Source organism: Cyprinus carpio, chromosome B12 (genome assembly GCF_018340385.1).
Source record: "Cyprinus carpio isolate SPL01 chromosome B12, ASM1834038v1, whole genome shotgun sequence".
NCBI classification, from domain to species: domain Eukaryota; kingdom Metazoa; phylum Chordata; class Actinopteri; order Cypriniformes; family Cyprinidae; genus Cyprinus; species Cyprinus carpio.
Window position 1 is genome coordinate 14,040,237 of NC_056608.1, and position 25,768 is coordinate 14,066,004.

Below are 25,768 nucleotides of genomic sequence, written 5' to 3' on the forward strand. Positions count from 1 at the left end.
AACATTAGCTTTGAAAATAGGCAAAAAATAAAACTTCAACATTTCCAAATTTATCCATTAGATGGCAACATTGTTACTAACCAAAATTGCTGTTATGCTTATAACTGACAACATACACAAAATATTTTTTAGAAAGTTTTTACTCTGAGAATTTTTGACAGAAAGCTTAAGAATGTAGCAACACTTTGCAAAATAATCTGAAAAAAAACAACTGAGAAGGATGGTGCTAAAACGGAACGTATTTCTAATCTACTATAGATTATATCAATTTCCATTATACATAAACAATTGTATAGAAATGTTGGACTTATCCACTAAGCCAATGCTCAGCCCTCAGGCTGAAGTCAGTTCGACTTTGGCAGAACGTGTCACTATCTCATTGACGAAGCTATTGTTTTTTCCGATGACCTCTGCCTTGAGTTTGCGCAGCTCCTCTTTGACAGCCTCATCAGACATGCCCTCAACAGGCATTGATTTAACCTTATCCAGGAAAGCCTCGATGATCCTCTCCCCCTCCTATGGGCAAGATTACAGCAAATCAGTTTATCAAATGTAAAAATTAAATACATTGAGCAGCAGAGCAAACAAAGTTTTTTTTTTCAATCTCACATGTTTCTCCAGGCAGCGTTTCTTGGCCTCGGGTCCAGCTTCCTCCCCAGCACTTGAGATATCTTGGAACTCCTCAAGCTCCAAAGCCTTCTCCCGTGCATTAGCAATCACATGTTTGGGGAAGTTAGCAAGCTCTGCCACATGAATCCCAAAGCTCTGGTCACAAACGCCTAAGTCAAATAAATCACAAACATCATACACCACTAAACACAAAGGAAATGTACAAAAAGTTTTTAGAAAATCTTTCAAGAGTCACGTACCCTTTTTCACCTTGTAGAGCATTGTTAGAGTGCTGTCTGTGGTCAGAGCAGTGACGTGGAGGTTACGGACAGTGGGAACCTGCTGTGCAAGTGCCGTCAGTTCATGGAAGTGAGTGGCAAACAGGCAGAAGGACTTGAGGCGGGTGGCAATGTACTCTGAGATTGCCCAGGCCAGACCAAAGCCATCATATGTGGATGTGCCTCTGCCCAATTCATCAATAATGATGAGAGAATCCTCTGTGGCTGATCTAAAGTGACAAAACGTGACATGCATTCATTACAAAAAATTACTGAGTGGACATATTGTAAATGTATCAAAAGCATAAAAATTAAATAATGTATACTGGATGCATCAAATTCATAAACCATTGTGTATATGTGTGTGTGTGTGTAAAGTATAATATATGTATATATATATATATATAAAGAATATTCCAGGTTCAATAAAAGTTTATATAGCCAGATTCGTACTTCACATTCCTCTTACTTTTTAAGTGGTAAAATTGTTTTAATTTCTTTTTAGAGTTTATGGCATTATGTTGTTACAGTGACAAAGATATACTAAAATCACATTAACAGGCGTATTGTATATATCTTGCGGCTATAATACAAAAACAGTATTTTAATATTTACATTTCTCATCCTCATGTTGTTCCAAATCTGCATGGATTTATTTCTATAAAATATCTTAAACTATCCACTGAATAATTTTCTGAACCAAAACTAATTGGTTACAAACATTCTACAACAAGTCAGTCATACAAGTTTAGAACGATGTGAGAGTGAGTAAATGATAACAGAACTTTGAGTGGACTATCCCTTTAACTTCTACTGAACCCAGAATGTTCCTTAAAAAATAATGCACAAAACATGTCAAATGTGAGTTCTGACCGAAGAATAGCAGCCGTCTCCAGCATCTCAGCCATAAAGGTGGACACTCCTTTGATCTGGCTGTCCCCTGCACCCACTCGAGCGAGCACGCAGTCCACCACACTCAACTCTGCCTCATCACATGGTACAAAACAGCCAATCTGTGCCATCAGCACGATCACACCCACTTGACGAATGTATGTAGATTTACCACCCATATTTGGACCTAAAAATATAATAAAAATGCTTATTATAGATTAATGCATTTATGTACATGAAACTGCCATTTCAAACAAGAGCTTACCTGTGATGATATGAAACATCTCCTCGCCCCTTCTGAAGGTGACATCATTGGGAATGAAAGCCACATCATCTTGGGCTTCAACACAGGGATGTCTTGCTGCCTTTATAATGAGTCTCCCTGACCCTTTCTCTAGTATTTTAGGCCTTACGTAAGGCACTGGAGCAGCATGGCACACCACAGCAAAACTCACTACTGCATCAAGCTGAGCTATCACCTCATTCAGAGTCTGTACTGGATCCACATAGCCTATGGTACAAACACAGGGTTATTAAACTATTCATTCATAATGTGCCAACAACACGATTAACTGAAAACAGCTTAATGTTGGTAACCGAAATGGCTAACATGTTCAATACACATTAGGATCTATAAACATTTGTGGATCAATGTTGATTACCACAATAAATAATACCACGTTGATACCAGGTTTTATGGAATATCCATGTTTCATCCATGTTTTTGTTACAAAACAAGCTTAAAAATAAATCCGCAAAAATAGAGCACCATGTACTGTATTAATATGAGGGAATTTTCCCATTGCATTGCAAACATTTGATCCAGAACATTCCTTAATTACACACTGAACGAGGCTTTAAAAATGATTGATTCTCACCTGCAGCTATGCTGATGATCTCTTTGACAATGGCATTTTGAGCCTCTTCGTACTCTTCTCTGCTTTTAGTGTACTCTTCATTCAAAGAGCTCAGCTTACTGTAAAAAAAAAAAAGACAACCCCATCACTCACTAAAAACTCTAACCAGCAGTATTTAAACATCGCCTTCAACATCTCTCTTGCCTGTTAGTGAATCGCACTCCATTCTTTTGAACATCTAAAGTAGTGAATTTCTTGTTGTTGCGAAGACTCTTCTCTTCTTTGCATGTGACTCGGAAAAAGTACCCAATCTGTGCGTTGGATTCAAGCTTCACAGTCTTAGCTGCTTCCAGCCCTAGAGCAAAACAAACACAATTGGTTTTCTTACTAGTTTAACATTTAAATGGTTGATATTTCCACATTATGTTCACCTACCAAGTTCACGAGCCGCGCTGTTCAAGGCCGCCTGCATGGCTTTCTCCAAGCGATCCATGTTCTCCCTGAGCTCACTCAAGGTGGGATCAAATGAGGGTTTAACCAGGAACTCATGATGTTCAACCTGGACAACAAAAACAAGAGTGGCATACATTTTAGGAATTCCAGATTTTAGACTTAAAGTTTAACTGAAGCACTGAATGTAGATGGCATTAGCAGACCTGGTTCATGTCCAGTGTGGTTTCAATCATCTCCTGATATTTGGAGAAGTCAGAAACAAGGTCATTGAGGGGAGAGATGAATGCTGCGTGCAGGAGGACCTGATGTTTTCCTAAACAAAATACAGCTGTCCCTCAGTGTGTTGCTCCACAACAAACTTTGTTGCTCAAATTCAAATAGGAAGGTTTACAGGCAACATTGTGCTCACCACTGTATCTCTCCAAGGCCAGCACCAGACTCGGCAGTTGCCCCACAGCCTGATAGACTCGGTAACAGTCTTGTAAATTAGAGCTCTGACGCTGGAACTTCTTCGCCATTCGGTTCAGGTCTGGAAAACGGCGGAGAAGATCCTCCTGACAACTCTTCCTCAGCTCAGAGTCTTCCACAAAAGTCTCCACAAGATCCAGTCTGCACATCATGCCCACAAATGTGTAATAAAGTCAGAGGCAAAAATAAACCCTCTATAATGTTAAAAATATGCTACATCAATCCACAAGATACTTAAACAAGATCAAGACAAAAGAGCTGCTAATGATGATCAACTGATCAAACATAGCTTTCTAATTAAAGTATTTAATACTTTTCTTCAGCAAGGATGCATTAAACTGATCGACTGTCACAGTAACGACATTTTTATTTCAGATAAATGCTGCTCTTTTGAACTTTGTATAAAGAATCTTGGAAAAAAAAATATTAGTTTCAACAACTGTTTTACAACATATTTCTTGAGGACCAAATCAGCATATTAGAATGATTTCTGAAGTATCATTGTGTGACAGACTGGACTAATGGCTGCTGAAAATTAATTGGAATAAATTTAATTTAATAATATATTCAAATATCAATATTCTGTAAAGTTATGATATTATAAATGCAGCCTTGGTGACCATAAGAGACTTCTCAAAATTTCTACCATCCCTAAACTTTTTAGGCGTATAAAATCATAATTATAGTCTGGTTGTATGTTGTTTTGTATGAAGTTCAATTCCATTTAAATTAAACAATAAATAAATAAATAAAATATTATATATAGATATATAATACTTCAAAAATCAGCATTAGGGTAAAACTAAATCTTAAGCTACTTAAGCATCCTATATCATTCCATAAATATGTATCAGATTGAATCAAAGAATGACATCCAGATTTAAAGCAATATGTAATAATAATAATAAAAATAAAAAATCACCTTTCTTCTATCTTGTTTTTGTCAATGAGAGGCTGTTTGATCCACTGGTTGACCAACCGCTGTCCTTGTGGGGTACGACATTTGTTTAAAAGGCCTGCCAGAGAATGAGTGCCTGTAGCATCATCAGAAGAGCCCTGAGGAATCAGAGGTGGAACATATCAGAACTCACAATAACCCTTCACCGAACAAACTGCATATTTCTTGTTTTTGAATGACTCCTGACCTGGAAGAGATTCAGAGCCTGCACAGCAGCATTATCCAGACGCATGTACTTGTTGAGGTCAAAGGTGGTTATCTTGAAGGAACCAAAATTGGCCTCATCTGAGAGAAGCTCCAGGTATTTGATGACGGCTTGTAGGCAAGACATTGCAATCTAGAAAAAGCAATAACCTGATTAATTCTCCTGGGCAAGAACCTGGAAATACACACGTCTAAATTGTGCTGCAGAGCCCCAAACCTGTTTCTCCATCTCTGGAAGTGCAGCACTGGACACAGTCTCTCCCTTACGGGCCTTCAGGAGCCGATTCAGATCCTGCACAATGTCTTTGGTTGTGAACTCTGATTTCTTCCTGTCTGTGAGCAGAATGCCACCACGCTGCACCACCTGAAATATGAACAGCAACCAGCATGTAAGAAATAATACTTATGATTAAGATTACACAATCTTGTTTTAGCGATGCACCAATATTAAAATTATGGTTGATATGATAAGTTGCAGATTTTTTCTTTTCTTTTTTTATTTTGTCTGATAACCAATAAATGGCCTATATTAAAATACTTTTTTTTTTTTTTTCAAAATATAAAATTTTAATCAATCATTTTAAATGGTACAAGTGAATTTAAGCATCACAGCATAATATTGTACAGCATAAAAAGTTAATATTAATTTTGATTGATTATTTTTTATTTTATTTTTAGAGGGGGTATTTTTCAACTGGCAAGACAGGTTGTTAGTAAGGATTTTATTTATATGTGGATGTATATGAAGAACACAAAAAGTGAAATCAGTGCGACATGACTAGAGAAAACTAAGAAAGGTGGCTTTTCCTTTTGGTGCGAAGTCAGAATTGTGAATCATAAACTCAAACTTGAAAAAAAAAATTAGAATTGAGAGATATGAGCACTGTATTGTCTTTATTCTAATTCTGTGGCTGAAAACAAAACAAAAAAACTTTGAACATCACAACTGCGAGATGTAAACTAAGAACTGTGAGATATAAACTCGGAGTTGCAAGAAAAAGGGTCTGAATTCTGAATTTATACATCACTATGAATCCTATATATTGTGCATCTCCTTCTTGCTTCATAACACGTAATTTGGCCTCTATAAGCAAGTCACCTGTTTGAGTTTCCCGAGGTCTCCACCTGCATCTCCTCCAGGGAGCACACACTCTTTGGGCCCGATCTGCACAAGAAGAGCCTCCAGATTGGAAAACTGATCGTTGTCTGCGAATTCACACACACCGAGTTTCCTGAGGGTGCTGTCCACATAGCCAACACCGACGACACGCTGTCCATCGGCCCCGGTGCCAAGACGAACCCCGACAACACCGGCAGCTCCCTCCCCAGGACCTCCTCCACTGCCAAATAAAATCTCCTCAAACTGGGTCAGGTTTCCTGGAGACGCCTGGGATGCAAAACACAAACATGATGAGGTAATACATGCAGAAAATTTGTATTAACCAGTGAAGACTGCAAGTTACCTTGTAAGATATCTGCCAGTCATGTTCTTTGCTGCTCTTACTGGCATTTTTGTAAACCTCCACCCGGTACTGCCTGACCAGCAGCAGGTCCCTCACAAATGACTCAAAGTTCATCTTACTGAGGACCACACTCTCCAACCTCTTATTGCCTGCGTTTTTAAAACACAAAGCACCTTTATTAGACATAATTATTGATTTAACAACACAAACATAATTTTAAAGTTGTTCACAAACTGATTTTATACGAATGCAGTTTAAATAAGATGTAAATATTTGCACAACAGAAAGAAACAAAGAACCAAAATCTTTAATGAACCGACTATTTTATGAAATAATTCCATAAGTTAGCAGCCAACCTGTGCCCAAGTTCTTGATGACTCCATTCGTCTTGAAAACCTCCTTGGCTGCAAAAACAGCATCTTTTCCGTGCACCGTATAGTAATCGTTTCGATCAAATACTCTCACGGTGGTGTCCGGTTTCTCGGGCATGGAAAAATAAAAATTCAGAAATCCATGTTCAGACGCACTGTCCATGGACAGATTTTGCTTAGGTTGCACCGCCATGCTGGAATCTCCCGCCACAGCTCAGGCGCGCCACGAGGGTCAAAGGCAAACGGGGCGGAGTTAAAATGACGACTCAAATACAGAAGCGTTATTTTGTAACAAATCTGTGGATTGGGAAAAGAAACAAGTCCTCAGTTGTTTACCCTTATCTCTTTTCAGCATTTTTCTTAAAAGGATTTGGAAATGTAGGGGATGTTGGGAAAAGTGGGATGTGTGGTAAGGATTAGTGTTTTTATGTGGTTTTATTTATTTATTTATTTATTTATTTAAAAAAAAAAGAATTACATTATAAAAATAGCCTACTTAATGTACAATTATATAATTATTAATATATTTAATTTTATTCATAATTTAATTATTAATACTTTGTGTAAATACCATAAAAATGTACTTTGCACACCCAAATGCCCACATTTTATAAATTAACTAAAATCATGTTAGCCTTAGTACAAAAAAGAAAGTGGGGAAAACTATTCTAAAAGATAAACATATGATTTGACTGAAAACATATCATAAAGTAATTGAAGTTTAAGTATGTTATTATTGTAACTATGTATAACTATGTATAACTATGTATAAAACATTCTTTTCTGTGTTCCTGTGGGGGAAAAAATGTGCATTTCATTATCTTTCATTATAATTATTTCACCTCTTTTGTGAGCTGGTTTTAGGGAGCCACAGAAAATTATGATAAATTGACCGAGAAGGAATGAACACATAAATTTATTTTATAATAAAACAACTGAGAATAACATAATCCGTTACATTAATAATGTAATATGAAAAAGCCCTTGTTCCAGGGTTTTAATGACTTGTATTTACTTATAATTTAATATGACACGACTGTTGTTGTTTAACCTGCAAATTTAGCTGCCATAATCAACTGAATATGCATTTCAATCACAGCTAAATCTGATTGAAAATAGTTGTTTTGCACATGTGGGGTTAATCACAGATCTTTGAGATCACATTTAATGATGGTTATTTGTTTCATTCGTTGGGACAAGATAACATCCACTCTGTATGAAGCTGTAATTAAAGGCCTGATCATTTGAGCCCTCACTCTGAGCTTCACTCAAACACATGGGCTGGTATAAAGCTACGGCAAATTGCTGAAAAACAATAGTACCTTTTAGCTTGCAAGTGTTTAACAGGTGAACCATCCCTTTAAGAGATAAGTGTTTGGAACCCAAACAGAAGCAGAAGTTGCAATAGCAGGTAACTATCACTTGGTGTCAGAACTGAGCTGGTGAGGCCAGCATGAAAAGCGATCCATCTCTACATAAAAGACTTACATAACAGCCACTTCATCTGTGTGCCTCTCTAATTCAATGAATGAACAGACCTGGAAATCAGCTGTGGCCAACATTTGATCTGCATTATATCTTTCTAGGCACACTTTGCATGTGTACATAAATGTAGGTAGCCACAGTCAAGTACTGAGTATATATGCATACGTATGTACACACACACATGCAACCTTGTTCCTCTGAAACATAAGTCACTTTCCAAACTTGAGAAAACAGGTTAAAGGACAAACCAAAGCTGCAGAGGCATTGCTACATCTATTTTAGACGTTACCTCCATTCATATGTCTGTTTTTACACAATTGTGTCCCATTCAAGGTTTGTCCTTAAAGAAATTATTCACTCAGAAATTAAAATTATTTCATCATTTATTCACCCTTATGTCGTTTCAGATCTGTATGACTTCTTCTGTGGAACAAAGAAGATCATTTGAGAAAGATAAATGTATTTTTGATGCAGTGAAAGTCACAATGGTAACCAAAAGTGTATGATTGCCAACAATATTGGGTTACCAAAATAGTTTCTTTTATGTTTCTCATAAGAAAGCAAGCTGTACAGTACGTTTGCAATGACATGAGACTGAGTACATTTTAAATTTTGCGTGAACTGTCCCTTTAAGATGACACTCTCATTTCTTGCTTTATCTTTCAATCATAATTCAATCAGAAAATCACTTCTTCTGCATGGAAAACTTAGAGGAGTAGTTCACCCAAAAATGAAAATGTGTTGAAAATGTACTCAATGGAGAAAGCAATATTATGGATCGAGGACTTTTAGCTGGAAGCAACCGTTTTAAGTTAAAAGCATCTTAATGATGAATTTGTTCATTACAAACAGAGATTTTCACTTCACAAGATGTTAACTGATGAACTGGAGTAGTTTGGATACTTGTGGATTACTGTGATGTTTTTATCAGCTGTTTAAACTCTCATTCTGAAGGCATTCATTCACTGAAGAGGATCAATCGGTGAGCAAGTATGTAATGCTAAATTTCTCTAAATCAATTCAGATGAAAAACAAATTAATCTACATCTTGGATGGCCTGAGGGTGAGCACATTATCATTTTTAGGTGAACTCTTCCTGTAAGTCTTTACCTAGAAACAGTTTCATCAGGTTGATAAATATAATTGTTTGGTTAGGTATGTTTACAAATGAATACTGTATAGGGACTGCTGCCACAAAGTATACTTGCCAAATGATGTATGTAAACAAACTGTGTCTGTATCAGTCCTATTAATGTTAGAGGTATAGTTCTGCGATGAATTCCATATGGGCCGAGTGAGAGAGTGCTGGTTCTCTGCAGTGGCCTTTAGTGATGGGATGGCCTGCTTTAATGGGGTGGCAGCCTGCTGCAGCGCTCTGGACTGTGGCCAGATGCAATGGTCTGACTGTTACTGCTGTGACAGAGCAGAACTGTCTGGGAGCACTGCAGAGAATTTAATCATCAGGACTTAGACCGACAGATTTTAAAGTACCCTCTGTTGTATTGAGATATCTGTCATCATTTCTAGTTCAAATAATGGAAATTTGTACATAATGTCAAACTTTTTAAATGCACAAATAATGCAAGCACTGTACCAGTTTATGTACTTAAGTATATGTTGGGTGCGTTGATTCTAAGTAAAATTGTGAATATATATATATATATATATATATATATATATATATATATATATATATATATATATATATATATATATATATATATATATATGTGTGTGTGTGCAGAAACAGTGGTGTAATGAGCTGCAAGGAACAATAGATAGAGATAAATAAGACAGATATAGGTAGATAGAACCGTTTAACATTTATCAGTCCAAACAATTTAACATTTTCATTGCAAGACCACAACAAAACTGAAAAAAAAAAAATACAGTTTTTTTTTTCTCTGTATATAAGCAATTGGTGTCAATAACAGTAAATCATCAAGACAAGTAAATGACGCAGGAGCAATAAAATGATTTCTGGAAGAACACAAGACAAAGACCAGCCAAAAAAAGCTATCAGTTGTTACTTCATTCGGTCATATGTCGGAAATTGCCCTTGTCAGCACAATGGATGTGCATATTAGTCTTCTCGTTGTTATCTGCTAAATGGCATCTCAGTAACTTGGCCATCAGTAAGTACTGAACACAGTGTCTGTGTGTGAGAACAGCCAAGTCTTGCATATCAGATGTCTAAAACTGGGACGTCTAGAATAAGAAAGAGAGAGAGAGAGAGAGAGAGGGGGTCTAAAAGGTTAAAAATAATGTGGAATTCATCTTTAAGATGTATATATTGCATGCATATTTTGCTGTCACTTTAATGAACAGATACATATAGCCTCTAATAAAGAACAGTAGAATAAATTTACAGTTTGTTCTCTATATATAAAGCTCCTTTTTTAAAGTGTGTTAATTATCTGGAGCGTTCGGTGATGTCAAATAGGTCTCACTAAATACATGGTTAAATATTAATGCTGTACTGTATGTGAAACTGAAGCTTCTGCTGTACTTGAATTACAGGTAGCAATTTACAATGTCTGAGACACACAACAGTGCTGATCAAGAAAGTTTGGGGTCAATATATTTTATAAATATTCATAGCACATTAATTAGCTTTATAATTTTTTTTCCTTTATCAAGCCATGTTCTAAGGTCATTGCTTTTTTATCATAAGGTTAAGTGACTCAAAAGGTTTTACAGTAATCCCTGTTGCAATATCAGTTATGTTGCACTTTAACCTACCATGTTTGAGCATTTTATTTGCAGCAATTAAAGCTATCTTTGAGGTTTATTTTAACCGTGCTGCTTTACTGCATATCTGCAAAGGGCAATAAAGAGGGATGTGACATAATTTATATCCATTGTAGACAGAAAATCGGTGCTTCTAAATCTAATCCTATTTAGTACTTTAGTCATGTATTCTTTGAATCTTATTACTAAATGTATTTTTTTGTTTACACATCATGCATATGCATTCAGGCAGCTTATTATATCGCCTCCTTCATAGATATATTATGTCAACATTAAAAACAATGTGTACTTAAAAAGACTGGATTATCTAGATATAATAATTTCAATAATGAAGATAGCTAAATCCCTCTGAACACTGAGCATCAAAACCATTCATAATTAAGTTTTTTTTATATCACTGATCTCTCTTAAAGCACTTGATGTTAATAAAAAGTGCTCTTTTTCTGTCCATTTAATTCGGATTTATTTATTTTTCTTATTGAGAAATCTGACAGAGGTGGTAGATTATGTGAATATAAATCCCCTTTTTAAATCGGCTTTACTGCCAAAGATCCAGAGCTTGCCTGTTACGAGTCAAGAGTCAAGCCTGTGAATTCCATAGTGGTTAAAATCTGAATGGAATTTTTCAGAATTGAATTTGAAACATCCTCCATGCATTCCTGACGGACAGCTGATGTCAGTTTTGGTATAAATTATGACCATAATTATATGTATCTTTCACAATTTTGTGAAGTTTGCCTAATAATGACGACTGCAATTCAACTACACAATTTTTGGCGGCCATTCAAAAAAGAGAGAGGAAAACAGATGGACTCTCAGAAAGGGAAAGACAATCTCAGTCACGCTCTTTTTCCTTTATGTACAGCTTCGTCAAGACTCCCACACATACACAGACACACGTGTGTACAGCCACACACGGGTCTATGTTGGGAAACTGGATCCTGGTGTTGCAATGTCTGCCAGTGTTCGGTACAAAGCCTCAATGTGCATTAAGAATGAATAGGTCTTCAGTTTCATGGCCCTCACTCTGAGTAAACACCTGAGTGGTCAGGGGCTCTTTATACCAGTGATTATCAACCATTCGTGTCTCACATGGCTTTTTATGTCCTCAATTACCCATTCACAGACACTGGCATCTTATTACCAAAGTTCTTGGCATAGTCAAAGCAATACCTGGATATATGGTTTATCTGGACTCATTTTACTAGATTCAAATCCTCAGTATGAATTAAGTTGAACATGATAATGATCATTTTTCAGTGCCACGTTTATAGTGCCATATTAATTTATCTGTACCATAATATTTGTCATCATGATATTTTATGACACTTCAGTGTTGTTCAAACCATATCACATTCACATTGCAAGGCCATAATAAAAATGTAAAACGATATTAAAAATTAAATTTTTTCAGTTTTTTAGTTCACATTGTATCACTGTTATTTTAGTATTATTTTACACTATTATAGTATTTATAACTTTTTAGCTTTTATTTTTATATTTTTAGTTTTTATTTTACTTTTACTTTAAGCTTAATTCATTTTGTTATGTGCTTTTGTATTTTTTCACTCAGCTTTTAGCTTTAATTAATGCTGATTTGAGTTTCAGTTTAAATCATTTTAATATTTCACTTACTGTATTTCAGTTAGTTGCCAAAGCAGCATGTTTTTTTGACATTTAATTTTTTATTAGATTACCATTTTTATTAGAACTTAAACATAATCATCTTTTTTTTTTATTTTAGCTTTCAATTAACAAAAATAATGATGATGATAAATATATATATTTGATCCTCTACATAACATTTGTTTTTATTCTAACAAATGCCACTGAAAGCTCATTTTTATGTTACCTCCCAAGCAAAGTATTGCACATATAATCTGGCCATTTAAATAATAGCATTGCATAAAAAAAACCGAAAAAGTTTATTTTTATGTTTGTGTGGAGGCCTAGAAAGACAGACTAAAATCTTATAGGAATAAGATTGTTTTAGGATACCAGACGCCACTCTATGCATCCAGACAGTGCGGAAACTTTTAGGTAAGCTGAAAGAGGCATTAAGCACACATGTTGCATGTGTTGTGGGTATAACCACTGCATGATTCACTCTTTCCCTTGGTTTTACAAGCTCTGGAAAGGCAAGCATGCAGGAACCACCCAACTCATGCTGTACTGTTTTAGACGTAACTGTTTTCTTAAAAGGAAGTTTGATTCAGTCATCTCCTTTCTGGAGGCGTGGTGGTTAGAGGTGAGGTGGTGCAGAGGCATGGAAAACATCTGGGGTAAATAATGAACCCTATGATCCAAGAGCACCTAAGACGAATACAATGCAAATGTATCACTATAACAATACTGAGGGCTGTTCTCTCAACTGATAATCTCAGTTGCTCCTGCTGTTTTTTGGTATGAAAATGCCTCTACCACCCTCAGCAACAGTCTGTCTTCTCATCCCTTCAATATCCAACAGACCTGGGACATAGCCAGAGACAGGTGGCCTGCGAGGAGGGAAATATAAGGCAGTCGAGCATTGAGAAACTGGCTAGGCCTTGATAAACAAGGCAGGATCTGGTTGATGGCATCACTAGTTTTGGTGCTTTTGTTACTGGCTTTCTTAAATTGTATTAATCAATCTCCTTTCTTTACAATGATTTGCATTTCCTTTATTGTTTTGTTCAGTCAATGATAAAAAAGCAGATATACAGTAAGTGCCTTAAATGACCATTCAACAATAAAACATTAATAAGATATTTTGGTAAGAGCTTATGCTAAAAACAATAAGGGTGGAATATCTTAGAAAGGCCGCTGTTTTAATAATCATTAATAATAACATTTTAATAATTTTATTAGAATAGGGAAGTTCACACCATAACTATAAAGATAGCAACATAGAGGAACAATATTGTTGGAATCACTTTCAGAATTAATTTTTTTCCAGCTAATGAACGGTAAAAGCATTGACAACCAATCAGAATCCACCCGACTTAAGTGTCACATAAATGCAGTGCTTTACAATAAAAATAACTTTACTGTGTGTGTGTGTGTGTGTGTGTGTGTGTGTGTGTGTGTGTGTGTGTGTGTGTGTGTGTGTGTGTGTGTATGCTATAAGCCAAGTTTTCATTATAGGTGTGAACATATCTTAATTGTTCATTATAAAAGTTGCACAACTTTCCTTCGTTTACACATTAAATGCACATGCTGAAAAAGGTTATTTGAATCTAAAAATTGCACAATGTGTGTATACATTACAGCCCAATACCATACAATTAAGCTTCTATGGAAAACATATGTTTTCTTTTCTGTGTAAAGATGCATTATAAATAACCATATTTATAAATGTGGATACACTTTACATCAATTTTGGGGCTTATGTAATTGGAAAAAATCTTAACATTTACCCAGAACATTAAGACTATAATTTTGGCCCCCTAAGGGTGGAATTCACAATGGCTCAGGTGATTCCCTATTTCAGCTCTAAGTTACATTGAATTTATGACCGGGCAAATTTTACAGTGTGTGACCAGGGAGTGACGCATTGCAGGTACAAACGAACCAATCAGAGCCATCCGCACAACCGCAACGCGTTCAGTATTCTTCCGCCGTCAGATAGTCCTCCTGCATTTGTGCCTCAGCACCAGCCGTTATCCCAATACAATACCGTATCGTTTTTGAAGAAGGACAAATATCACGTTTACTCAAGCTTAGTTAAGTTTCGTGAATAAATATCGCGGCATTTCCGAAGCACCGCTAGTCAGAATGCAGTGCGGTTGGCGGATGGATACAGGAAGATGGGAGGTGTTTATGTACGACCGTTAAGGCGGGTCTATACCAATATTCCGACACCCATTTGTGAATCTCTCACGGAGACGGAGGGAGACAGACAGAGAAAAAGAAAAAATGGTGAGTGCACGCTAATATTTATAATAAACGATGGATATGCGTTAATGAAAATATATATGATTTTAACACACATATATATATGCGCGCAAGCAAAGAAGTCAAGAAACAGAAAAAGAGTTTTCTTCAGTCGTTTACAGGAATATGCCGCCAAATTTACTACTAACGTTACAGTGGATGGACTGAATGAAGGAATATAACGTTAACGTTACCCACCGCCTCGCATCTCCTATTCCTTCGGGTTCTGCTGTACTTTTTTGTCATATTTCTCTTGTTTTTTAATATCACAGGCTAAAACGAAAAAAATTATGCGCTAACGTATAGGAAGTACTAGGTCTGCTTGAACCCATTCACTTTCAGTTTTAACATTGAGAGCGAAACGTACTTTTTTTTTGCTAAACTTTATAATAGGGTTAATGTAAAGTGTATAGAATCTTGAACAAAATTCGTTTTTCTTTAAGCTTTGTTTGAACAGAAAGTATCCTGGTTGGTTTAGTTAAGTTAGACAGCATCATAACGTTAACTTGTTAAGTTAACTTTATCCATAACGGTCTTCTATCAGAAAAGTAACGTTAGCTGGTTAAACCGAAAAAAAAAAAACTGTTATGAATTGTGTTTTTTGCATAAATTCGTGGAGGGTACATGTTCTCTAATTCTTGAACCATCTTAAGATGTTAATGTTCAGTATCACACCTGTTTCGCTCATATAACGTTATCCGTTTACTTTAATATGCATATGCGTGTTAAAACGTAACGTTAGTGATCAGATTCAGTCATTATGAAATAGCCTGTAGTATTCTTACTAGGTTACTCGAGCATTATGACACAGGGCTACCATAACAATAAAAAGGTTAAATTACTATCTAAAAATGACTATCTATAGTGCCACGAGGGAATAGTTCACCAAATAAGTTACCGGGAATCAGGTGGGTGGATGGACTGCTGTTGTTAGGAGTGTCCAAATACCGTCGCTATGGAGGGACTTTATTCTCTCCAGCTGCTGTCGTAACATTTAGAGGGAGGGAATCTGAGGTCTTTGTTTGGTCTCACACAGGTTGCTAGACATTGATGTCAGAGAACCAAAACACTGTGAATTCTTAGTGAGTTTGTTCTCCACACCATTTAGTAATATGGTTGTTTGTCATCTCTTCCCACCCCCAGGCTGATCAACTCACAGAGGAGCAAATAGCTGGTAAGGACATGCTTTTTCTTTTCTTACACACCCCTTCAGAGTTTCTGCACTGGATTATGGCATTTTGCAATAACCTGGCTGTTCCAGTTTGCTATAATTGCTGTTCTGTTGCCTTTGTTAAGGTTGTAACTTAGTCAAATCTGTGTGAATGGATGGGTTATTGCTACTTTGAATGTGCAGGCTCATAACTTTTACAGCATTTAACAAGAAATTTGTGAATATAACTATAACACATACTGTGCAGATAAGTTTAACTGTAATTTAAGTAAATTTATGTTAAATTACTTATATGTATGTGTGTATATATATATAGCTTAGGCATTTGTACTTTTTTATACTTTAATTGTATTAATTAGGGTTATTATAGTTATCTGAAACTACAATTAAAACCAAGAAATTGTTTGTTATTAAATAAAATCAACTAGCTAGTTGCTAGGGCAATATTACTTTAATAATATAAATATTTAATTTTACCTGATGTAATAAAATAACTAAAACCAAACAAAAATAAAAAACTCTCTCTCTTTCTCTATATATTTTCCTCAATTCACTATATATAAATAAAAACTACTAAAATTACAAAAACAAGGAAGTTACTAAAAAACTTTTAACTGAAATTAAAATACAAAATATAAGAATAAAAACGGATTCAAAATATTAATAAACATGCTATAAGTTTTATGTTTTGTTGGGAAAGTTGTAATTGTGCTGTTTCTTTGGATAATTTAACATTTCATAAAATACATATATAAATAAAATTAATTAGTGAGCCCGATGCATGTCCTTAAGCTTGAGTATTATTTTGCATGTTTTTAGTAAAACATTTTGAATGGGCTCATGTTTTGTGTACTAGGAAAGCTGGTTGTCCATCTGTTATGTTGGACGTTATATCACTGGAGGTATCAAATGGTCTCATCAGCTTTGCTCGATGGGCAGTGTTGGCACAAGGAGGAGTTTGTATTGCCCTTTAGTGCTCAGACCTCTGGGCAAATGCACGCACTGGTGAAATGCAGTCTCACTTGTCACTATAGTTTTGTCCTGACTCCTGACTATGCCTGCAAGGATCAATTCTCCTCATTTAAACCGATCAGTGACAGTGCTGATCCTTACTTGACTTACTGCACAAAATGTTGTCTTTTGAAATTGACTCTAGAAGGTACTTGAGGCATCTACGCAAAGCGATTTGTTTTGCATGTTGCTTGTGCATGTAACTAATGGTGCTCTGCAGGTCAAAGGCCTTAAAACTAGTACTAGTTGTCAGCTGTTGCTATGGCTCTGGGGTGTTTGTTTGTGTCTTCCACAGCATCCTGTCACCCTAGACATTCATCTGTGGAGGCGTTTGTTGTTACTGGTCTTAGCAACACACAGCTATTTAATAAATGCTAATTTTGAAGTTTTCGAACTTGTTGTAAAGCATAAACGGTTTAAGATGAAGTACATAGTATGGGATCTACAAAGTGGCCATGTGGAATTTTAATGCCCACAAGTAATTAATTATTCAAAAAGCTTGGCATAAAAAAGTAGAAGTACTTTACCTGTTCCTTTTGTTTATTGCTAAAATGGAAAAGCGATTGATGTGTGTGATTTCTGAGGGAGGGTTTATGAATATGTGGGTTATGTGGCTCAAACACTGATCTGTCTCCCCTGGTTATCCTTCCAGAGTTCAAAGAGGCGTTCTCACTATTTGACAAAGATGGGGATGGCACCATCACCACGAAAGAGCTGGGCACTGTCATGCGCTCCCTTGGCCAGAACCCTACAGAAGCAGAGCTGCAGGATATGATCAATGAGGTGGATGCGGATGGTGAGGACACATTTTTGCTGCTACATTAGCCATCGGCAAGTTAACTCTTGCAAGTAGGGTCCAATTTGCATATGACTTGAAACAATTTTCCTGAAGTGTTTTATCACATTTAAAACATTCAATTATCTGACTGTGTACTTTACTCTTTAAATAGGCAATGGAACAATAGACTTCCCTGAGTTCCTGACCATGATGGCAAGAAAGATGAAGGACACAGACAGCGAGGAGGAGATCAGAGAAGCTTTCCGTGTCTTTGATAAGGTAAGGCTTCTAAAGAACTGTTGAATTCAGTTGACCTGTTATTAAGGTTTTGGTAGTAACATTCCTAGACTTAATCTGGATGGGTTCTTGTTCTCTTTGTTCAGGACGGGAACGGATATATCAGTGCTGCTGAGCTGCGCCATGTGATGACAAACTTGGGGGAGAAATTAACAGATGAGGAGGTGGACGAAATGATTAGAGAAGCAGACATTGATGGAGATGGTCAGGTCAATTATGAAGGTGAGTCTGTGTCCATTAAAAACATTTAGTACCAATTTTGAGTTGCCCTTTTTTCCACAGTGATGCTTAATCACCCTTTTTCTCTCTTCGCAGAGTTTGTACAGATGATGACAGCGAAGTGAAGGCCTTGTACAGAATTTCTTGTATAAAATTATCTGCCTTTTCTTGTTTTTAATTTCTGCAAAATGTTTCATTTTAATTTCTCCCCATCCTCTCCTGCTGTCCAAAGGATCTGCATGTATACTATAAGATTTGAGTGCTCATGCCTTCCCCCAACTCCTAGTCATCGTAAAGAATCTGTTAGAAGGAGCAGTTATGGGACCAGGTGATACGTATAGGCACAGATACTGAATACGCACAGGCCCCTTTTTCCTCTTCTTTTGCTCTGTCTGCCTGCCCACCTGACGAGCGGTGACATCAAGGGTCCAGCTGACACAGCGTGTCATCATTTCAACAATTTTTGGCATGATTCTTTTTTCTTCTCTTTTGATTTTATGTGGAGATGCAACTCTACATGGACAATGGACTGAGTATAAATAGAAATGGGAAAAGTCCTCAGCATTGCACTATTGCAACATTGTTGAATTAAATACTAACGGGTTTATCGCCATGTACTCATACACTCTAATCTTTTTGTATTTGTTCAGTTCTTACTATGCTTTTTAATTAGTCACTTTTCTTTTGTAACTGCTTATGGCACAGCCATGCCTCAGAATCCATTCCAAGTTGTATATTTGTTTTCCAATAAAATTAACAATTTACCCAAAAACTGTTTCTCCTGCCTTTATTTCAGTTGACTACTTGGCTGGAATCGAAAAGAGAGAATTTAACAGTATTTTGGTTGTCACTATTATTAAACTGCATTTACAATTGTTAGTCCACTCTCCAGTAATATAATGTTGGTTATACCCATTTATTTTGTCATTGCTACATACTTTGGAGCAGAAGTGGAAAGTAACTAATTACAAATACTTTCCTAACAGTACTTGAGTAATTTTTTTCTACTTTCTTGAGTATAATTAAATTGTGGTACTTTTACTTAAGTTAAAACTAAAGTATTCAACTTCACTACATTTATTTTTCATCAAAAGTACAAAACAAAAACAATAAAATGGACAAAGAAGGTGCCGATGGAAAAACGGAGCGAGGGTTCTGACAAATAATGCTACCTATCAGATTATGCTACCAATACTGTATTTATCCTACTGTAAGGGTGGGTTTAGGATTGCGGTAGGTGTACGTGTTAATAAAGCCTCACACCTTATTAATATAATGCTGGGAGCAAAATCTGATAGGTAGCACTTTTCGCTATCGTATTATGCTACCATCTGTTTAAATGGGAAGTAGCAAAATCTGACAGAACCTTTCAAACTTCTAGGTGGAGCCCTACTCTTCAGGCAGTAACAAACAGGTCCGACTCGGGTTAAAAAACAATCAACACTTCCAGTTCAGCTGCGGGGGCGGGGCGTTCAAACCGCGCTTTGCTTTGACTGTCAGTCATCCGCGTTGTCGTTTTAAATCAGCATCATTGGGGTTTTAGAATTTTAGTGAATGTGAGATATGCTCTGATTTTAAATTGTCATTTTGTCAGCTTCTGAAATGGGTCATACCGTCGATATTACCAGAGCACACAGCAGTATAAGTAAATAGAAACTCAGCTGATAGAAGGGCGCAGTTATTGCATGACAGGAGCAAGAACAATGTAAGTGTCTAAAATACATGCACAAAGTTCAGTTGAATGGTAAAAATCGCCCTTTTTAACAGTGCAGTTAAACTAAATGTACGAAGCTAAAATAACCACAACATTAACAACAACACTGAAATAAGAGCGTTTTTATTAGTATTGTATTTATCGCGCTTTTTAGAAGTTAAGTTAACCATAACACCGCCCAAATTTTCACGCAACAAAAGAAGGTGTAACTTTTATTCCCACTGTAGCCACGCCACCATGTTGTGAAGATGCTGTGTGTTTCATTGTGAAAGTGAAACTACTTTGATCCAAAAGAGGATGATATCCGCTTCGCCATACCTAGAGCTGATCCGTGCTGGTCACTGAGGAAATACATCAAATTCACGCTATGGATCGCCAGATCAGCTTTCATCGTGGACAAAGCGGAGTCTATCCCGGGGTCGTCACATGTGGTTGTTGCAAGCCCACCGGCCGCTCCTTCGTCGAATCCACCGGCCGTTCCTCACTCAAGCCCGCAGTCTGTGACACTGTGTGACGTATTTTATGGAGGACTGTTTCCTGAACCTGCAGTGTAGCCTACAATGGGTCTGTGCTCAAAGGCTGTTCTATAAAGTGAGGCAGTTCCAACTTTGCAAGGACAGTCTGGTGCTTCTGACTCACAGTCTGCAAGAATATTTTTTATATTTAAAGAATTTGCCTGATGATTCAAACGCGAGTTTTGAGCAGTGTAGAGTAGCGCTTGTTGTTTGCCGTTTCTCCGATGCAGACATGGTTTTATGTTTACGTGGCGCGATACACAAAAACACAGTAGTTATAGTTTAAGTCTTAGTCATTATAATCAGTAATTATGTCCCCACTGGATGCAACAAATGCCTCGTTTGTAATGGGTTTTATTGGTTTTGTCTCGTCGTACTGGGAGATGGCATGACAGTATGGTAAGGGGTGTAACATTTCCGTCACACGCTTGAGGTATTTGGCAAATCACAACGCACTGGATAGCTGGCCAATCAGCCTACACCTCGCTTTTCAGAACAATGAGCTTTGTAAATATCTACGCATTTCAGAAAGGCAGGGCATAGAGGAGCAACAATAATGTACATGCAAAACACTCTCATGCAGTGTATGTTTAATTCATACTCAAAGCCGGAGGGCGCTCTCACACAGAAAGTCCAAAACGGCCCAGCAGAAGTAATAACTTATGACGTGCAGGAAATCCCTAATATGGATAAGGGCATCCAGCTATTCCTGTAGCTAATACCGCATTCCAAGCAACCCGTAACCCATGTTTTTCCAACCTTATACCCGTGAAAGTGCACTGGAACGGCAGTCAAACCTGTGACTTCCCACCCGTGAACTCGTACTAGATCGATGTACTCCCAGTTCTGAGCTCTGACGTCACATAACCCGCGAAACAACAATGTTAGCCCCTACGGATAATATTGCCTATGGATGCAGTGTTTATGCAAGTGGTAAATGTTGAAAATAGATTTTAGGACAATATAATGTTGCAAAAAAATTAATAATCCAGCTACAATTCCTTGCGCTCAGGAAGTTTGGCGTGACTTGCCTGGAACGCTACAAAGTTGTGAGTCATGGTTTGAAGTCATGACTTACGGCTCAAAAACCTGCCTGGAACGCAGCATAAGAAATGTAATTTTTCAGGTAATTTTGAGGTAATAAATAAAGTATATGAATAATGCAGTGCTAATTGACATAACATTTAAGAAGAAACATTCTACATTATAGAAACTATTCTGCCTTATTTTGTGTTTGTAAACCAATCCTAAAATTGTCATTAGGAAAATACAGAAAAAAAATTAATTATACAAATTATTGGTTATTATCCAGCAGTGTATTTTTTTTTTATTTTTATTAAAATTAAAATAAAAAAAAATAAAGCCTGTCAATTAGACAAAAGTCAAAAGTTGTTGTTTTTTCATAGTATTCAGCTAACAAGGAAATATTTTGCAATTAGAGTTAGAATTAATGTGAATGATATCTTAAGATGATTTATTTATGTAGATTTCATGATTTATTTATGTATTTATTATTATTATTATTTTACCTTATTGGAATCGAAATTAGGGATTTGACAAGAATCGGAATCATAAAAATTCAAACGATGCCCAACCTTACACATACCCCACATTATTTTTTACCGGCACCTTTCTATTCACAATGTTTTAAACACTTTTCTTTCTTTTAAACCCTCACTTACCCCTCTTTGCTTTTGCCCTTTTTAAAAACAACACAGGGCTATTTCCGTCCAGCAGAGATAATTCCTATTTTTCTCCCTGTGCATTTCCTCTCCCATTTTCTTTCACTCTCTTCTCTCCTCCTGAGTCTTATACGTGAATGCACTTTTCAAAATTAGTTATAAAACAGTTGCTCTTGGCAACAGGGATATTTAGTATGTTTGCTTAACATAGTGTCAAAGATGACAATTTATGAGACTAATATAATGTTTTGCTCCAAAATCACTATATAACATCAGTAGTGTCCGAAACAGTTAGCTTCTGTGGTTCCATGTTGCTTCTTATCACAGTGAGACAGAAAATATTTTTTATAAAAATCTTTACTGTGGTACAAGCTATGTCAGTTTGCATTGCAATTGGGTGTTTATTGTCTTCCAAGTTTCATCAGTCAAAGCATCTCTATCCGCATATTATTCAGCTGTAGTGATATCTGATGCATTTGTCCATATTAGGGATTTCCTGGCTCTTGCTTGTGAAACAGACGTTACTGTACACGAGTGTTAGGGTTAAACTTGCTCCATAATGCTCACATTGTCTCAATTTGGATAAAAAATAGAAAAATAATACTAAAGTACTTTGTAATGCAGTAATTTGAGCATAGTTTTTCAGCAAACTACTTTTTTACTCTTCCTTGAGTCATATTATATTTCAGGACTTTTACTTGTACTCAAGTAAATTATTCCTTGAGTAGCAATACTTTTACTTAAGTACAGTTTCTTAGTACTCTTTCCACCACTGCTTTGGAGTGACATTGCATGATTATTATCAGTGTTATTAGCTGTAATTAGGCACTTTTTAAAGACTTGATTAGTCAAGAAAATGTGCAATTTCTGTTCAAATGGTTATCAAATAACTTCTAAGTGAGTGTTGTGTCCTCTGGCCAATCTGTTTTCTGGCCATCGCTCTGCTGTTTGCAGTGTTAAAAATATCAGACTTCAAACTACTTATGAGTAAAACGTTCATACCCAGGTTGCTCAGTCTAATGTTTAAAGTGAATTTGAATCTATTCAAAAGCGTACAATCTGTGAAGGACTGATCCTCCGGGAAAAAAAAGTGCTCTAGGACTTCTGGTTAAACTTGCAGACTAATTCTGTTCCAAATCGAAAGCAGGAAGCTTATTCTACTAAACCTCTTCTGTCTCCTTAAAAGGGCTTGTTGAAATAACGCCAGAGTTGCTCAATTCGGATACACAACAGATTTTGTAGCTGCAAGGCTGAAATACAAACACTGCCCGAATGTTTCATTGTTAACAAGCTGCACACAAATGGTGATGTTTCCTTCGAAATAATCACATGTAGGTAACTGCGAGTTTGAGGAATGAGCAAAGGCTCATTCACAAGGCAAACAAATGCAAAGTGATTGTGATGGAGGCCAATGAGGCATAAGCGGATCACTGTATCGAGGGAGATATGTGTGCATCTCATCTCAGGGAACTATTTACCACCGTGCTGAGCTTTCTGACGTGTGATATTCATGTTCCATCACGTTTCCTAGCAACCGTGAATTCCAGTCTCATGGGTAGCTGCTCTTTCCCTTTTCCAGTAGGCTCTGAAGGATCATCAGGAGTTGAGCAGTGCTCCCATGTTCACGTCATGTAACCATGCGACTGACTGACGACGGAGATGTGGCGCTCTACAGAGGCAGAGTAAATAAAAGACAAGGCCAGACTTGGTATTTGCAAAGCCAGCCAATGGTGACACACTAGTAGACTTTTATTAAATGGAGACCAGTAGAAGAAAGAATGATTTCTGCCTTCTTGTGTCTCTATCCTTCTGGTTTGTTTAAAGATTCTGTCTGTGTTATGGATTTAAAGGCACAGCAGAAAAGTCCACAAGACAATATTATATGATATTATTATGATACCAGGCCACCAAATATACTCCATCACTGCACTATAAAAGATGTCTCGAAACCATATCACGCCCACACCATTTCTTTACTGTCATGGGAAAGAAGAACTGAAACATAAAATGAAATATTAGTTTTGGGAAGTGACAAAGTAGGTTCAAATCTATTTTACAATCATGTTTTGTATGGAAGCTAATTATTGCCTCAAGCCAAAATAATTGGTAAAATGTAATTGTGATTTTAAAACTTTTTATTGTTTATGTTTCTTATATTGAAATATAATATATCGACTATATCTGGCCCTCATGTTGTTGCCATCCTTATGATTATTGCTATCACTCAGCAAGGACACAATGCCAGCCATTCTCAGAATGTGTCAGCTGCCTCACGTACAGCCTTCCGTACCATATTGACACTTAAAAGGATCATCTTTCTCCCCGGGTCCTGGCTGTCCACCCTTTCTGTGCATGGTTTGGCAATCGCTATGGCCATTATCACATGTTGCTGATGGATACGTGTGTGTGTTAGCGCGAACGCGCAGCTGCTTCTGTTGTTGTGCCACGATAAATGGGAAAGTGGTGTTTAATGGGCCCCTGTGCACTCTCGTCGTTATTGTTCAGTCCTGGGTTCAGGGATGGCTCAGGGCGTCGCAGCCCCTGGGCCCAGTTTGTACCAAAAAACAAGCCAAAAACAGAAATCACTGGAGGGCAGCAATGAGAACAAACAGTTATTTCATACAAACGCTAGAGTGTTGGTCAGTTCAAAAGCCTTTTCCTCAGAGACAAAATTACAGCTCTAATTTAAAGGAACAAGATAGGTCCAGTTGCCTAGAAGCCTGAGGTTTGATTAGCCTCCTTGTATGGCAGCCAAATCCAATTCAGATCTCAGCCAGGTTGGCAACTGCTCGTAAAGAAGGAATTTTAATGGGGTTCGTGCTTGGCAGCCTCTTGGTCGCAACAGGTCTTCATAGTCAAGGTTTGGATGGGACAGTTTTTCTGGCGTGTGCCAAAATTAACACCTCTCTGCCCCTCTGAAGGGATTGAGTGACTCCTGCCCCGGGAGTCCGATGACATGTAATGTTGGTGTAACCGGATTACCAGGTTTGATTTAACCACACAAAAACATGAGTGCTCAATGTCCTCAGTGTTGCTTAGCCGAATTCCAATGAATTAAAAACACAGGCGATCTGTTTCAAACATTAAATAATCTTTTGGAAACCCATTGGATGAGATTGAGTCATAGGATGCCTGATGCGGACAAAATTGGGTCATAAAACTAATTTGTTTTTTATAATGGTGGCTCATTTTTCTGTCTAGAAAGGCACACTGTAGATACAAGCAACATGCGCTATTTCTGCCCACCTTCAAAGGCCAGGGAGGGGGTGGTGAGAGAGAGAGTGAGAGAGAGAGATCGAGGGTGGGAGGTGGAAGTTGCTGAAAATAGTGGAAAGCAATTAGAATATCACAAAGTTCAACCCCGGGGGGAAAAACTGGTGAGATTTTTGAAACAAAAGAGCTGTGTTCTCAGACGGGCAAGAAACTGAGGAGAGAAACAAGAATGAGATAGGGAGTTAAATGGAGGAGGGGAAGCGTAATGTAAGCGTAATGTAACTCACAAGGATCTGACGCCGGGAGGAGTGGTTCATTTCTGGCACAATGCCACAAAGAACTCTTTTCAGGGAAAATAAAAGATGTCGGAGGCTGAGATTATGTCAAGAGCCACTCAAAATAATTCTAAAGGTGAGGCCAAGCATGCTGGAAACAGAGTTTGAAGGTCACATAACTCAACCTGAAGAG

General features: G+C 37.1%; 2 protein-coding genes across 2 annotated transcripts; one reads left to right on the forward strand and one right to left on the reverse strand.

The window, feature by feature from the left end:
- Nucleotides 1–122: 122 nt before the first annotated feature.
- Nucleotides 123–6,793, reverse strand: LOC109099945 (DNA mismatch repair protein Msh2-like). Its single transcript, XM_042735494.1, has 16 exons — nucleotides 6,538–6,793; nucleotides 6,182–6,330; nucleotides 5,818–6,105; nucleotides 4,936–5,082; nucleotides 4,702–4,851; nucleotides 4,479–4,612; nucleotides 3,498–3,697; nucleotides 3,292–3,401; nucleotides 3,071–3,194; nucleotides 2,840–2,990; nucleotides 2,657–2,754; nucleotides 2,044–2,289; nucleotides 1,761–1,965; nucleotides 870–1,117; nucleotides 610–779; nucleotides 123–516 (listed from the first exon to the last, which is right to left on the reverse strand). Exons 1-16 carry the CDS (start codon nucleotides 6,743–6,745, stop codon nucleotides 334–336), a joined length of 2,811 nt encoding a protein of 936 aa, XP_042591428.1. The 5' UTR covers nucleotides 6,746–6,793; the 3' UTR covers nucleotides 123–333.
- Nucleotides 6,794–14,626: 7,833 nt separating this feature from the next.
- LOC109100201 (calmodulin-1) lies at nucleotides 14,627–18,948 on the forward strand. Its single transcript, XM_042735495.1, has 6 exons — nucleotides 14,627–14,686; nucleotides 15,845–15,874; nucleotides 17,535–17,678; nucleotides 17,833–17,939; nucleotides 18,044–18,179; nucleotides 18,273–18,948. Exons 1-6 carry the CDS (start codon nucleotides 14,683–14,685, stop codon nucleotides 18,299–18,301), a joined length of 450 nt encoding a protein of 149 aa, XP_042591429.1. The 5' UTR covers nucleotides 14,627–14,682; the 3' UTR covers nucleotides 18,302–18,948.
- The last annotated feature ends 6,820 nt before the right edge of the window (nucleotides 18,949–25,768 follow it).